Below are 16,779 nucleotides of genomic sequence, written 5' to 3' on the forward strand. Positions count from 1 at the left end.
CACCATGACAAAAAAGTTCATCTTTTCCACCCAACACACCCTCTTATAAAAAAGCTTTGGTCAAGAAACTAAATGTTTTTTAAACAGAAAGGTTGATGGTTCGGATTTTAATTTGGTTCTGCATAAACTTAAGAAAGTTCATCTTGAAAACTGAAAGAGAGAGATTGTGGTTTGAGATAATGAGAGAGAGAGAGAGACGGAGGAAAAGCGAAAGAGTGACGGAATGATAAAAGAGTAGCAGGGTGTGTGTGTGCCGATGTTATTTGAATCTGAAAAATTAATCACCAGTTGCATTCTGAAGCCAACTAATTATATCATATGCCTTACGTTCCAAGTCAGATGGTACAGCACAGAAATAGGCCCGTGCTTGTCAGCCTTGTAAGGAGTGAATCTCCTGCTGCCTATACTCAAGGAGAGTAATTAGGAATAGGTTCACTTCATGGATGGAGGGTCAAATGGTAGGGGAGGACACAAACATTGAATGGGTAATTTTAGGTAGTTAAAAATCACACAACACCAGGTTATAGTCCAACAGTTTTATTTGGAGGCACTAGCTTTCAGAGCACTGCTCCTTCATCAGGTGGTTGTGGAGTACACAATTGTAAGACAGAGAATTTATAGCATAAGTTTTCAGTGTGATGTAACTGAAATTATATATTGTAAAAGACTTGGATTGATTGTTAAGTCTCTCATCTTTTAGTCTGTACATGTAGGTTTCAGTTCTTTCATATGTAAATCGCAGAGCATTTATAAGTTACATTCTCAAGTGAACTTTAACAATTGGTGTCATGTCAGTCCAGATAATGCATTTAAGGTGTGAGGTGCCCTGTGTGAGGCTGTCTGTGCCACAATGTTCAGACTGATTCTAATCTAAAAAATGGATTTACAGAATCTTACGTGGATTCATGCAGTTTTTGAGCAAAGTAAATGTAATTCTGCAAGTACAAATTCACCCCACTTGTGTATGTGTGCATGTAGGTGTGTGTGTATGAAGGGGGTTATGAGTGTCTGTGAGAGAGTGTGTGTATGTGCGTGGGTGTGAGTGTAAAGGGACATAAGTCTGTAAGGGTGTGGGTGTGGGAGTGTATGTGTGAGTGTATGAAAGTTAAAGTTCACTTGAGAATGTAACTTGTAAATGCTTGTGATTTACATATGAAAGAACTGAAACTAATATATTCATTCTAAAAGGTGAGAGACTTAACAAACAATCCAGGTCTTTTTCAATATATCATTTCAGCTACATCACACTGTAAACTTTTGCTAAAAATCCTGTGTTTTATGATCTTATACTCCACAACCACCTGATGAAGGAGCAGCACTCCGAAGCTAGTGCTTTCAAATAAACCTGCTGGACTATAACCTGATGTTGTGCGATTTTTAACTTTGTGCACTCCAGTCCAACATCTGCATCTCCAAATCATAATTTTAGGTAGATAAGGTAGTAGTTATGCATGTGAAAGAGTTAGGAAGCAGAGGAGCTAATGAGTTCAGTACATAGGGCCACGAAGATACCATGAGAGTTTAGGACAGTTTATTGAAGATGTGCTATATTTTCTCCAAGTAACCCCAACCAGTTGAAAGAAAGAAGGAAAGATAAAAGGAAAGAAGAAATAATGTCACAGAATGTTTTGCAATCAAAGTACTTATTTGTAGTGTCGCCTCCGTTGTAATGTGGGAAATGCAACAGCTAATTAGCACAGAGCAAAATGTTACAGCAGCAATGTGATAATGAGAAAATAATCTGTTTCTGTGACGTTGACTGAAGGATTAGTATTGATCAAGACACCAGGGCTAACTGCCCCAGTTTTCTTCAAAATGATGCCATGAGATCTTTTGCAGTATTGTGGCTGTACCTACACCAAATGGATTGCAATATTCAAGAAAGCAGCTCATCATCACCTTCTAAAGGGCATTTATGGTCAGGCAACAAATGCTGGCCCAGTCAGCAAAGCTCACATCCCCCAAATGTATAAAATAAAACAAAGAAGTTCCACTCAAATAGGCAGATGGGGTGTGGTTTACGGTACAATCCAAAAGATAGCACCTCCAGCTGTGCAGCACTCCCTCAGTACCAGATTGGAGGGTTACTGTTGCTTTTTGAGCTCAAATTCTGGAGTGCAACTTGAGCCTTGAAACTTATTACTTAGAGTTAAGAATGTTGCCGGCCAATTTCCATCTGAACACACGATGGAGCCTATATATATTGATGGCTCCTATCTCTACATCCCAAAATCATGCAACACATTTCACTCCAAAAATAATCCGAAAGAGGGTAGTTATACAAGTAATTTAATCACTTGATTGCTCAGATCTCTTCTCACTTCAATCTTCATTCTGATCTTCTGTTTCCCTCTGCCTGTTCTACCTAGTTGGAAGCTTTAAACAAAGTGATAAAAAGTAAAAAAAAATCTGAAGACAGGACAGAAGCCAGAATCCACATTTTCTTTCCCTGTAATGCACATGGGATATGGGGTTAGTTAGCTCAGTTAACAATGTAGTGATGCCAACAGCATGGGCTCAAGTCCTACTGAGGTCACCATGAAGGATTCTATTTCTTAACCTTACCTGAGGTATAGTGAGCCTCAGGTTAAACCAACAGCAGTCATCTCTCTCTAATGAGACATCGGTCCTATGGTTTGGTGAGATTATGGTGACTTTACCTTTATGGGTTTCACCAACAAGGCCAGCATAAGTTCAGAAGATAAATGGGCAGAATTAGGCCATTCAGCCCATTGGGTCTGCTGCACCATTCGATCGTGGCTGATATGCTCATCATTCCCATTTTCCTGCCTTCTCTCCATATCCCTTCAACCCATTACTAATTAAAAACCTGTCTAATTCCTCCTTAATTTATTTATTGTCCCAGCATCTACTATACTTTGGGGTAGGGAATTCCACAGATTCACAACCATTTGGGAGAAGTAGTTTCTACTCAGTTCTGTTTTAAATTTGCTAACCCTTGTCCTAAGACTATGACCTCTTGTCCTAGAATGCCCCACAAGAGAAAGCATCTGCTGCACGTTCATTTTATCCAGACCTAGTATCATCTTGAATACCTCAATTTGATCTCCCCTCATTCTTCTAAATTCCAGAGAGTATAGGCCTAAACTGTTCACTCTGTCTTCATCCTGATAGTTAGCAGGAAATTGAGAAACAAATTTGTAAGGAGATTTCAGTTATCTGGAAGAATAATAGGGTGGTCATGGTAGGGGATTTTAACTTTCCAAACATAAATTGGACTGCCATAGTTTTAAGGATTTAGATGGAAAAGAATTTGTTAAGTGTGTACAAGACAATTTTCTGATTCAGTATGTGGATGTACCTACTAGAGATGGTGCAAAACTTGACCGACTCTCGGGAAATAAGGCAGGGCAGGTGACTTCAGTGTCAGTGGAGGAGCACTTTGGGGCCAGCGACCATAAATCTATTAGTTTTAAAATAGTGATGGAAAAGGATAGACTAGATCTAAAAGTTGAAGTTCTAAATTGGAGGAAGGCTAATTTTGACGATATTAAGCAAGAACTTTCAAAACTGATTGGGAGCAGATGTTTACAGGTAAAGGGACGGATAGAAAATGGGAAGCCTTCAAAAATGAGAAAATGAACATCCAGAGACAGTATATTCCTGTCAGGGTGAAAGGTAAGGCTGGTAGGTATAGGGAATGCTGGATGATTTGAGAAATTGAGGTTTTGGTTCAGAAAAAGGAAGCATATGTCAGGTATAGACAGCAAAGATCGAGTGAATATTCGCAGAGTATAAAGGAAGTAGGAGTATACTTAAGAGGGAAATCAGGAGGGCAAAAAGGGGACATGAGATAGCTTTGGCAAATAGAATTAAGGCAAATCCAAAGGGTTTTTACAAATACATTAAGGAAAAAAGGGTAACTAGGGAGAGAATAGGGCCCTTCAAAGATCAGCAAGGCAGCCTATGTATGGAACCACAGGAGATGGGGAGATACTAAACGAGTATTTTGCATGTGTTTACTGTGGAGAAGAACATGGAAGATACAGAACGTGGGGGATCGTGACATCTTGAAAAATCTCCTTATTAGAGAGGAGGTGGTGCTGGATGTCTTGAAATGCATAAAGGTGGATAGGTCCCCATGACCTGATCAGGTGTATCCTAGAACTCTGTGGGAAGTTAAGGAAGTGATTGCTGGGCCCTTGGTGAAATATTTGTATCATCGATAGTCACAGGTAAGGTGCCGGAAGACTGGATATTGGTTAACGTGGTACCACTCTTTAAAGAAAGGTCGTAAGGAAAAGCCAGGGAACTATAAACCGGTGAGCCTGACGTCGATGGTGGGCAAGATGTTGGAGGGAATCCTGAGGGACAGGATGAACAGGTATTTGGAAAGGCAAGGACTGATTAGGGATAGTCAACATGGCTTTGCGCATGGGAAATCATGTCTCACAAACTTGATTAAGTTTTTTGACAAAGTAACAAAGAAGATTGATGAGGGCGGAGCAGTGGACATTATCTATATGGACTTCAGTAAGACATTCGATAAGGTTCCCCATGGGAGACTGGTTAACAAGTTAGATCTCATGGAATACAGGGACAATTAGCCATTTGGACACAGAACTGGCTCAAAGGTAGAAGACAGAGGATAGTGTGCACGGTTGTTTTTCAGACTGGAGGCCTGTGACCAATGGTGTGCCACAAGGATTGGTGCTGGGTCCACTACTTTTTGTCATTATTATATAAACGATTTGGATGTGAACATAGGAAGTAGGTTAGTAAGTTTGCAGAGGGCAGGTGATTGAGGTGTCAGTGGTGGAGCACTTTGGGGCAGCAACCATAATTCTATTAGTTTTAAAATTGTGATGGAAAAGGTTAGAGGGTTTGGCTAAGAAAAAGAAGGAAGCATCTATCAGGTATAGACAGGATAGATTGAGTGAATTCTTAGAAGAGTACAAAGGCAATAGGAGAATACTTAAGAGAGAAATCAGGAGGGCAAAAAGGGGACCTTGAGATAGCTTTGGCAAATAGAAGAGAATCCAAAGGGTTTTTACAAATACATTAAAGACAAAAGGGTAACTAAGGAGAGAATAGGGCCCCTTAAAGATCAGCAAGGCAGCCTTTGCGTGGAGCCACAGGAGATGGGGGAGATACTAAACGAGTATGTTGCATCAGTATTTCCTGTGGAAAAGAACATGAAAGATATAGAATATAGGGAAATAGATGGTGACATCTTGCAAAATGTCCATATTACAGAGGAGGAAGTGCTGGATGTCTTGAAATAAATAGAAGTGGGTAAATCCCCAGGACCTGATCAGGTGTGCCCTAGAGCTCAATGGGAAGCTGGAGAAGTGATTGCTGGGCCCCTTGCTGAGATATTTGTATCAGCAATAGTCACAGGTGAGGTGCCGAAAGATTGGAGGTTTGCTAACGTAGTGCCACTGTTTAAGAAGGGTGGTAAGGACAAGCCGGGGATCAGTAAGCCTGACGTCGATGGTGGACAAGTTGTTGGAGGGGATCCTGAGGGACAGGATGTACATGTATTTGGAAAGGCAAGGACTGATTAGGGATAATCAACATGGCTTTATGCGTGGGAAATCATGTCTCACAAACTTGATTAAATTTTTGAAGAAGTAACAAAGAGGATTGATGAGGGCAGAGTGGTGGACATGATCTATATGGTCTTAGTCAGGCATTCTACAAGGTTCCCCATGGAAGACTGGTGAGCAAGGTTAGATCTCATGGAATACAGGGAGAACTAGCCATTTGGATACAGAACTGGCTCAAAGGTAGAAATCAGAGGGTAGTGGTGGAGGGTTGTTTTTCAGACTGGAGGCCTGTGACCAGTGGACTGCCACAAGGATCGGTCCACTACTTTTCATCATTTATATAAATAATTTGGATGTGAGCATAAGTGGTATAATTGCCAGGATTGGAGGATTTGAGCTATAGGGAGAGGTTGGATAGGCTAGGGCTGTTTTCCCTGGACCGTCGGAGGCTTATAGAGATTTATAAAATCATGAGGGGCATGGATAGGATAAATAGACAAAGTCTTTTCCCTGGGTTGGGGGAGTCCAGAACTAGAGGGCATAGATTTAGGGTGAGAGGGGAAGATATAAAAAAGACCTAAGGGGCAACTTCTTCACACAGAGGGTGGTACATGTATGGAATGAGCTGCCAGAGGAAGTGCGGGAGGCTAGTATAATTGCAACATTTAAAAGGCATCTGGATGGGTATATGAATAGGAAAGGTTTGGAGGGATATGGGCCGGGTGCTGGCAGGTGGGACTAGATTGAGCTGGGAGATCTGGTCGGCATGAACGATTTGGACCGAAGGGTCTGTTTCCGTGCTGTACATCTCTATGACTCTATGACTCTATGACACCAAAATTGGAGGTGTAATGGACAGCGAAGAAAGTTACCTCAGAGTACAATGGGATCTTGATCAGGTGGGCCAATGAACTGAGGAGGAGTGGCAGATGGAGTTTAATTTAGGTAAATGTGAGGTGTTGCGTTTTGGAAAGACAAATCAGGGCAAGACTTATACACTTAATGGTAAGTTCCTGGGAGGATTGCTGAGCAAAGAGACCTTGGAGTGCAGATTCATAGTTCCTTGAAAGTAGAGTCTCAGGTGGATAGGTTGGGAAGAAGACATGCTTTCCTTTATTGGTCAGACCATTGAGTATAGGAGTTTAAGAGGTCATGTTGCAGCTATACAGGACACTGGTTAGGCCACTTTTGGAATATTGTGTGCAATTCTGGTCTCCTTCCTATCGGAAGGATGTTATGAAACTTGAAAGGGTTCAGAAAAGATTTCCAAGGATGTTGCCAGCTATAGGGAGAGGCTGGATAGGCTAGGGCTGTTTTCCCTGCAGTGCTGGAGGCTGAGGGGTGACCTTATAGAGGTTTATAAAATCATGAGGGCCATGAATAGGGTAAATAAACAAAGTCTTTTCCCTGGGGTGGGGGATTTCAGAATCAGAGGGCATAGCTTTATGGTGAGAGGGGAAAACAAAAGGACCTAAGTGGCAACTTTTTCATGCAGAGGGTGGTGCATCTATAGAATGAGCTGCCAGAGGAGGTGGTGGAGGCTGGTACAATTACAGCATTTAAAAGGCATCTGGATTGGTTTATGAATAGGAAGGCTTTGGAGGGATATGGAGAAAGTGAGGACTGTAGATGCTGGAGATCAGAGTCAAAACGTGTGGTGCTGGAAAAGCACAACCAGTCAGGCAGCATCTGAGGAGCAGGAGAGTCGACCTTTCGAGCATAAGCTCTTCATCAGGAATGTCATTGACTCTCCTGCTCCTCGGATGCTGCCTGACTGGCTATGTTTTTCCAGCACCACACGTTTTGACCCTTAGAGGGATACGGGCTAATTGTGGAAAATGGGACTAGATTAGGATTTCTGGTCGGTATGGACAAGTTGGACTGAAGGGTCTGTTTCTGTGCTGTACATCTCTATGACTCTATGATAACAAACTCCTCATCTCTGGAATCATGCTAGTGAACCTCCTCTGAACTGCCTCCAATGCCATTACATCTTTCTTCAAATAAGGGGATCAAAACTGCCCACAGTACTCCAGGTGCGGTCTTACCTCCTCCCTACACTTCAAAAAGCTCTCCTCCTCCCTCTACACTTGAAGAAGCTCTCCTCCTCCCTCTACAAGGATCTCAGTGAGTCCCTCTCTCACTGCACCTTTCTCCTAGTTGATCTTAACCTACTGCGGTCTCACCAAGTATAGTTGCAACAATACTTCCTTACCTTTACAGAACATTAATTTCTGAACATTAATTATCTGCATTTCAGATTATCCGAACAGGACATTAAGACACATAAAAATGCTATCTGTTGTTGGGACAGCATGGTGGCTCAGCCTTGCCTCACAGTGCAAGGGACCGGGGTTCGATTCCAGCCGCGGGCGACTGTCTGTGTGGAGTTTGCACATTCTCCCAGTATCTGCGTGGGTTTCCTCCAGGTGCTCCCGTTTCCTCCCACAATCCAAAGATGTACAGGTTAGAGTGAATTGGTCATGCTAAATTGTCCCATAGTGTTTGGGGATGTGTAGTTTCGGTGCATTAGTGAGGGATAAAATGTAGGGGAATGGGTCTGGGTGGGTTACTCTTCAGAGGGTTGGTGTGAACTTGTTGGGCCAAAGGGCCTGTTTCATTTTCAGAAATGATACTCATTTCTGAAAATGGAGACATTATCTATTTACCAAAGCTCCAGGTTTCTTGGTTGACTTGTGAGTTTCCTCTGAAATCAGCTTGAGTGGATTTTAAAACACACTGTCTGTCCTCCTGTTGCTAGAGCAGAAAATGTAATGTGCTGTAACAACTTTAGCTCACTGAGTTTTGGTTAGCTCCATGTTTTAACTCTGTACACAAGTGGCAGCACTCCAGGTAATACTATATCTGAGAGAGAATTCAACAGTTAAGAGAAGGTTATGTCAGATTCTGGCATCAATATTCAGCACACACATATTCAGACTGATCCAAAGTATTTTGTATGTTTGCCATGAACATGACAATCTGGCTTAATTCCAAGAAGCCAGTCACAATCTTGTTGAGAATTCACAAACTGGCCATATTGCTCTGATGATATGAAGGGAAGATCCCAATCGTTCTTCACAAGACTTTGGTCTCTAAGTCATCCAAGTGTAAGAGATAATTTCTCTGTAGTCTGCCAAGCAGAACACAGAATATTTTACCATTGTTTGGATGTAAGGCTGGCAAATAGTGTTTCCAACTTTTCTTTCTCCTGCAGTTTTTTTGATGACACTTAGATTAGATTAGCTTCTTTACAGTATGGAAATAGTCATTTGGCCTAACAAGTCCCCACCAACCCTCCGAAAAGTAACCCACCCAGACCCATTCCCCTACCCTATAATCACCCCTGACACTTTGGGCAATTTACCATGACCAATTCACCTGACCTGCACATCTTTGGATTGTGGGAAGAAACCGGAGCACCCGGAGGAAAACCACGCAGACACAGGGAGAATATGTAAACTCCACACAGACAGTCGCTTGAGGCGGGAATCGAACCTGGGTATCTGGCGCTGTGAGGCAGCAGTACAAACATATTTTAACATCGAGTCGTAAAGTTGTAGAGCATGGAAACTGATTCTGTGGTCCAACTCGTCCATGCTGAACAGATATCCTCAATTATTCTAGTCCTATTTACGAGTATTTGGCACATATTCCTCTAAACTCTGCCTACTCATCTACTCAGGAGAAAATGAGGACTGCAGATGCTGGAGATCAGAGTCAAGAGTGTAATGCTGGAAAAGCACAGCAGGTCAGGCAGCATCTGAGGAGCAGGAGAATTAACATTTCAGTTCCTGATGAAGAGCTTATGCCTGAAACATCAATTCTCCTGCTCCTCGGATGCTGCCTGACCTGCTGTGCTTTTCCAGCACTGCACTATTCATATACCCATCCAGATGCCTTTTAAATGTTATAACTGTACCAGCATCCCCCACCTCCTCTGGCAATTCATTCCATTCATGCATCACCCTCTGTATGAAAATGTTGTCCCTTAGGTCCCTTTTATATCTTTCCCTTCTCACCCTAAACCTACGCCCCCTTGTTCTGGACTCCCTCACCCCGAGGATAAGACCTTAGCTATTCACCCTATCCATATCCCTTATGATTTTCTAAACCTCTATAAGGTCATCCCTCAGCCTCTGACACTTCAGGGAAAATAGCCCCAGCCTATTCAGCCTCTCCTTACAGCTGAAACCCCTCAACCCTGACAACATCCTTGTAAATCTTTTCTGAACCCTTTTAAGTTTCATAACGTCTTTCCTAAAGCAGAGTATGAGGGTCGAATATTTGACTTATTAAAAGATTCATTCATGGAATGTGAGTGTCACTGGTTGGGCCTGCATTTGTTTCCCACCCCTGGAGAAATGTTGGTGAGTTCCCTCTTGAATCTCTTTTGTCCATGTGCTGTCGTTAGATTCATAATGCTGTCAAGGAGGGGATTCTAGGATGTTGAACCAGTGACACAGAAAGGTTAATGATGTATTTCCCAGTCAGGATGTTGGGTGGCTTGGAGACAAACTTGCAGGTGGTGGTGTTCCCATGGAAATGATATCCTTGTCCTTCCAGATGGAAGTGGTCATGGGTTTAGAAGGTGTTGACTAAGGAGCCTTGGTGAATTTCTGCAGTGCATTTTGTAACTGTTTTAAGTATTGACGTTGTAAGGATTGTTGCAAATGCTTCAGCCTTACGTTTTGCACTGATTAGAATCACTACAGTGTAGATACAGGCCTTTCGGCCCAACAAGTCCACACTGACCCTCTGAAGAGTAATCCACCCAGACCGATTCCCCTACCCTATGTTTGCCTAATGCAGTGAAAGTATACATCCCTGAACACTATTGGCAATTTAGCGTGGCCAATTCACCAAACCTGCACTCCTATGGATTGTGGGAGGAAACCCACGCAGACACAGGGAGAATGTGCAAGCTCCACACAGACAGTTGCTCGAGACTGGAATCAAATCTGGATCCCTGTGAAGCAGCAGTGCTAACCACTGAGTCACTGTGATGGGCTGGAGTTTCCCTCATAAAGGATGGGGATATTTATGTAGCATCCTGCTCCAGTGAGTAGTTTAAATAACTTGTTTCTAACTGGGTATAGCAGGACGTTTGGTTGTGGAATCACTGAGCTCTGTCTGTCACTTACTGCTTTGCTGTTTGGCATATAATTAGTCCTTTTTTGTGGTTTCACCAGGTGGACACCACATTTTTAGGTGCGCCTAGTTCTGTTCCTGAAATGTCTACCTGCACTTTCTATTGAACCAGGGTTGACCCCTGGCTTGATGGAAATGGTTGACTGGGAGTTGTGCCAGGCCATGAGGTTGTACATTGTGTTGGAGTACGATTCTGCTGCTACTCATAATCCAAGGAACTTCATGAATGCCCAGTCTTGAGTTGCTAGACCTGTTCTACATCTATCCCATAAAATACAATGCAGACAGGACTTAGCCTCAACATGGACTGTGAGGTGGTCACTTCTACTGATACCGTTATGGACAGATGCATGGACACATGCTTGTAAAAGCTAACTGGCTACAATAACAGAGTGAAGACTCAGAACTCAGAGGAATCCATGATTTTAGCTCCCTAACAAAATTGCTGAGTGTTTAGTGTTAACTTTGGTATGCAGGCCTGAGAAGTCTTATATCTGTTTGGTGGCACTGGAGACTGCTGTGAGAGTTGGAAAGCTAAAGGATGGAAATTGTAAAACTTACGACCAAGACAGTGGCAGGTAAAGGCAGAAAGTTGTTTGGGCGAGTTCAGACTCAGAAAAGGGAAAAGATCTTAATAGATTCAGAAAGTGACTTTGGAAAGGTAAGAAAGATTTGAGATGAAACAGTAGTTTGTCAGGACAGAGATGTAGTAGTGGGATCTTAAAAGAGGTGGTAACAGTACCTCAACAGAGAAAACCTTTTACAATTTCAGCGAGTGTAGGAGTCAGGAAGGTACTACAAGTGGGTCAGCAGTTCAGTGGTTAAAAAGATTGTGTGCTATCATAGAATTATAGAATCATAGAATCCCTACAGTGGAGAAGCAGGCCATTCGGCCCATCGAGTCCCATCACCCACCCTGACCCACCACCCTACCCTATCCCTGTAACCTTGCATTTCCCATGTCTAATCCACCTAACCTGCACATTCATGGACACTATGGGCAATTTAGCATGGCCAATTCATCTAACCAGACTGTGGGACTGTCACAAGAGATTACAGCAATTTGAGGATGAATTCCCACTAAACACTATGTAATTGTAGATTGGCTATGATTACAGTGATGCCACATGCAGAGAGAGAGAAAACAACTGTCAAGGTGAAGAATTGTTTTCACTAGTCAAAGAGACACCAAAGGTCTCAAATTGAAGATGCACTTGCAATGCCAAAGTTTGGAAAATGATAGGCCAAGTGCTGAAAATAAATAATGAGGAGGTTGTTTTTTCCAGCACAGACTTATGGACTCATAGAGCCATAGAAATGTACAGCACCGACACAGACCCTTCAGTCCAACTCATCCATACCGACCAGATATTCTAAATTAATCTAGTCCCATTTGCCAGCACTTGGCCCATATCCCTCTAAACCGTTCCTATTCATATACCCATCCAGATACCTTTTGAATGTTGTGATTGTATCCACCTCCACCACTTTCTCTGGCAGCTCATTCTGTACATGGACCACGCTCTGCGTAAACCAGTTGCCCCTCAGGTTCCTTTTAAGTCTTTCCTTTCCCACCTTCAATCTATGCCCTCTAGCTTTGGACTCCCCTACTCTGGGAAAAATACCTTAGCTATTCACCCTATCCATGGCCCACGTGATTTTATAAACCTCTATAAGGTCACTCCTCAGGCTCTGACTTTCCAGGGAAAGTAGCCCCAGCCTATTCAGCCTCTCCCTACAGCTCAAACCCTCCAACCCCAGCAATATCCTTATAATTTGGAGATGCCAGCACTGGACTGGGGTGTACAAAGTTAAAAATCACACAACATCAGGTTATAGTCCACCACCTGATGAAGGAGCGTCACTCCGAAAGCTAGTGTGCTTCCAATTAAACCTGTTGGACTATAACCTAGTGTTGTGTGATTTTTAGCTTTGTACATCCTTATAAATCTCTTCTGAACCTTTTCAAGTTTCACAACATCTTTCCTGTAGCTGCTGGGTCTTTTTTCTGTGCTGTAGGCCTCTATGACTCCAAGGACGCTACAACTACCGAAGTGTGTAAAGGTGAAGTGGTGTCTTGGTGTTCAGAATATTTAGCAATTTGCCTCAAGTAACCATTGAAGCAGATTCTGGATACTGAACAAGAAAGTGGGTGCAGATGGTTCTTGGATTAAAAAAAGGTCAGTACAGGCAGTCCCCGGGTTGCATACAGATTCTGTTCTTGAGTCTGTTCACAAGTTAAATTGCATGCAAATCAGAATACAACACAGGACAATGGAAAGCAAGTAAATCCGGGAGATGTTTGCCAGTCAGGTCTTTAAAATTACAACCATGGAAGTACGAGCATTTGTAAGTTAAGCGTTTGTAAATTGGGGACTCCTGTAGAGTGTAATAAATGTGCTGTAACATTCAAATGAAGTATTCTTACTTGAGTAAGACATCAGAAGGCTATTGCTGGAAATGTGTTGCTGGAAAAGCGCAGCAGGTCAGGCAGCATCCAGGGAACAGGAGAATCGACGTTTCGGGCATAAGCCCTTCTTCAGGAAGAAGGGCTTATGCCCGAAACGTCGATTCTCCTGTTCCCTGGATGCTGCCTGACCTGCTGCGCTTTTCCAGCAACACATTTCCAGCTCTGATCTCCAGCATCTGCAGACCTCACTTTCTCCTCATCAGAAGGCTATTGAAAGCCAAAGAGTCACATCCCACTGTGCTGCAAAAAAAGATGAAAAGATGTAAACTGAGGAAAAGTTAAACATTTGCACAAGGTTTTAGATAGAGGAAGAGCTTTCCATATGAGATTTACAAGAATTTTATTCTAATGGTATTGTTTAAAGGAGTGTTCTCTTTTTTAAAAGGAGATTTTGTATTTGTATGATTATAATTATTTATTTCACCTTTTTTGCAGTGGGATCTAGTATGTGATAACAATTGGAAAGGTCCCTTTACCATGTCAGTGACTTTTCTGGGAATGACAAGTGGTGCGTTCATCTCTGGACATGTTTCAGACAGGTACAGCTATAATCCTTGTATTCAGCTTATACAGAAATTATTCTAACTATAGGTCAATGTCATGAGTCAATCCATTGGGAATGTAAATGCAGCTGATTGTTCACATTCACACCAGTGATGTCCAGTAGACAGGATTTCTTGGCTCATTAATCTTTGCTATTGGAATAAAAGGGCAACTTGCGTAAGTCAGACATTGGAAGTTCCTGAAAACAGACAGCAACAGTCTCGTTTCCAAACAAAAAAAAATTAAATTTTCAGACTCCATTTCAATTCAGACACATTTCACTAGTCAGCGCTATTCTTCACTTTAAACCATTCAGAATAATCTGAACTTTGTTCCAACTCCGTGTTTTTTTTTCCCTCTATTTGTGCCGTCAGACATGCTTTGGTCTGAACTGGCAATACATTCCCCTGCCAGGGTTCCACCTTTTGAGTGTGTCAGCAATTTTAACCTGTACATTCTGCTGCAAAATTGACTTCAAGCTCCAGCCTTTGGCCTCTGGTGTAAAACTGGAAAATACTAGAAATACTCAGACATACGTGAAGGGAGATATGGAGATAATGGGCTGCCTTTTACAAGGCAAGGCATATTGCTCACTACCCAGTAGAAAATTTGAACATTTAAAAAGACCATACCCTAAGGAAATGCCTTAATGAAGTGACAGTGTGATTTCTGCCCCACAGAGTCAGGATTTGGAACTCAGGGGAAATATGGCCTTGTGGTAATGCCAGTGGGCTAGAGTCCCAGATGTTCCTTTGGGAACAACTTAATTTTCTAAAATCCTGAATCAAAAGCTCATTGAAAAAAAATGCATCAACATCCTTTAGGAAAGAAATTCACCAACCTTGCCTGATCTGTGTGTGTCTTTGATCTACAGTAATATGTTTAACTCCTAACTGCCCACCTTGTGGGCGGCACGGTGGCACAGTGGTTAGCACTGCTACCTCACAGCGCCAGACACCCGGGTTCAATTCCCGACTCAGGTGACTGATTGTGTGGAGTTTGCATGTTCTCCCTGTGTCTGCGTGGGTTTCCTCCGGGTGCTCCGGTTTCCTCCCACAGTCCAAAGATGACCAGGTCAGGTGAATTGGCCATGCTAAATTGCCCATAGTGTTAGGTAAAGGGGTAAATGTAAGGGAATGGGTGGATTGCGCTTCGGCGGGTCGGTGTGGACTTGTTGGGCCGAAGGGCCTGTTTCCACACTGTAAGGTAATGTAATCTAATATGGCCTAGAATTCTACTCAGTTCAAAGACACTTAAGGTTGGACAACTAACTGCAAACCTTGTTAGTGACACCCAGATCCCATGAAAGAATAACTCAGCCAAACTGTTCAGATCAAGATAGGTAAGTTTAATTAATGGGTGGGGTAGGGAAATTCTTAAAATCATGTATATAGAAATATAAAATGAGATGAACCATGTCAGTAATTGAACTTTTATATTTTCCCATTTTTTAAAGGTATGGGAGGAAAATTGTCCTTTTTGGAGCTATGATAATACAAACAGTCTTGAGCTTCATTCAAGTGGTTTCCTGGAGTTGGGAGGTGTTCTGCATATTGTGCTTTTTTATTGGGTTTGGAGATATCTCAAATTATGTAGCTGCATTTGTTCTTGGTAAGTTATTTTCAGTCTATAATTCACTAGAATCTTAATACAGTTTATAAAACTTAGTTCTTTACGAATATTTTTAATTTACTTTTTCAATGTTTTAAAAGTTGAATCTTGACAAATTTGAAAAAATGGATTTATTTGGATTCTCCTATGCATATTTCTTTAAACAAAAGAACACTTAGAAATATCTGTATCGTCAATCATGGCATATAAGTTGACCTAGCACTCCTTTTTACAGTGCTAAAATGTTTAAGCATAGATTAGTGTATGTGTCAACACCAGTTAATATATGTACATTTAAGGCTATATGTGCATTAGGAGATTTTTCAGTACAGAAATACATATTTAGGATTGTGCTTGAGTTACATTTTGGTGATACAGACCGTGCTGTGGAGAAGTTTAAACCAAGACCACAAAGAGAAGACACAGCATAGTAACCATTGAACAGAGCAGAGTTCTCCAGTAAGAAGAATGTAACATAGAAAGCTAATTTTTTTAACACTTGCTAACTCATCAAATGACTGTACTATATTGAGGCAGCCTGGTGTAAATGAAAAACTGGTGCAAGAACGGAACACGATGACCAAGATTAAAGGCACCAACAATTTAGGGAACTCCCACTGGCCTGGTCTTGAGAAGGAGCAATCAAAACTAAATCACATGGTCACTTCAAACCGAGTATGGCATCAAGGAGCTCCACAGTAAGGGTATAATCAACTAGGAACATCGACTGTCCTGCTCCTCGGATGCTGCCTGACTGGCTGTGCTTTCCTAGCACCACACTTTCAAATCAAGGAGCTCCAGATAAACTCAAATCAATGGAAATTAAGGGGAAAACTCACTTCTGTTTTGAGACATGCCTGGCACAGAGGAAGATGGTTGTGGTTGTTGGAGGTCAGTCATCTCAGCTCCAGAATGTCTCCACAAGAGTGCCTCAGGATTACTGCCTGAGCCACGTGCCAATTGGCATAGGGATAAGAAAATTAGGGAAGTAAACACATGGCTAAAGGATTAGTGTGGGAAAGAGGGATTCCACTTCATGGGGCATTGGCATCATTTTTGGAACCGGGGGGAATCTGTACCGTTGGGAAGGACTCCACCTGAACTGATCTGGTACCAATGTTCTAGTGAAGAGGATAAATAGGGTGGTCAGTAGGACTTTAAACTTCTGAGTTGGGGGGAAGGGAAAGTGAAAGCGACAGGGAGTATGGAGTTAAATGGAAAGATAAGCAGGAGGATAACATGTATGCTTGAGGCAGACTAGGAATGCAACAAAAAGGAAGGATAACTTAGGACATCTTATGACTTCCAATATCTCTAATGATAAGAAAGTTAACATTAAGGCACTTTACCTGAATGCTCGCAGCATTCGTAACAAAATAGATGAACTAACGGAACAGATCATTGTGAATGATTATGATGTGTTAGGCATCACAGAGACATGGTTGCAAGGGGTTCAGGACTGGCAGTTAAACATCCAAGGATTTACAACTTATC

General features: G+C 42.2%; 1 protein-coding gene across 3 annotated transcripts in view; it reads left to right on the top strand.

Moving 5' to 3' along the window:
• LOC122557630 (solute carrier family 22 member 5-like) overlaps positions 1-16,779 on the top strand; it is a 170,056-nt gene that overhangs the window by 55,364 nt on the left and 97,913 nt on the right. For all 3 annotated transcript variants that reach the window (XM_043705422.1, XM_043705427.1, XM_043705413.1), the window contains exons 2-3: positions 13,567-13,670; positions 15,131-15,285. In XM_043705422.1, coding sequence (XP_043561357.1) covers positions 13,567-13,670; positions 15,131-15,285 — 259 coding nt within the window. The remainder of the gene's footprint in view (positions 1-13,566; positions 13,671-15,130; positions 15,286-16,779) is intronic.

The sequence above is a fragment of the Chiloscyllium plagiosum genome, chromosome 2 (assembly GCF_004010195.1).
Source record: "Chiloscyllium plagiosum isolate BGI_BamShark_2017 chromosome 2, ASM401019v2, whole genome shotgun sequence".
NCBI classification, from domain to species: domain Eukaryota; kingdom Metazoa; phylum Chordata; class Chondrichthyes; order Orectolobiformes; family Hemiscylliidae; genus Chiloscyllium; species Chiloscyllium plagiosum.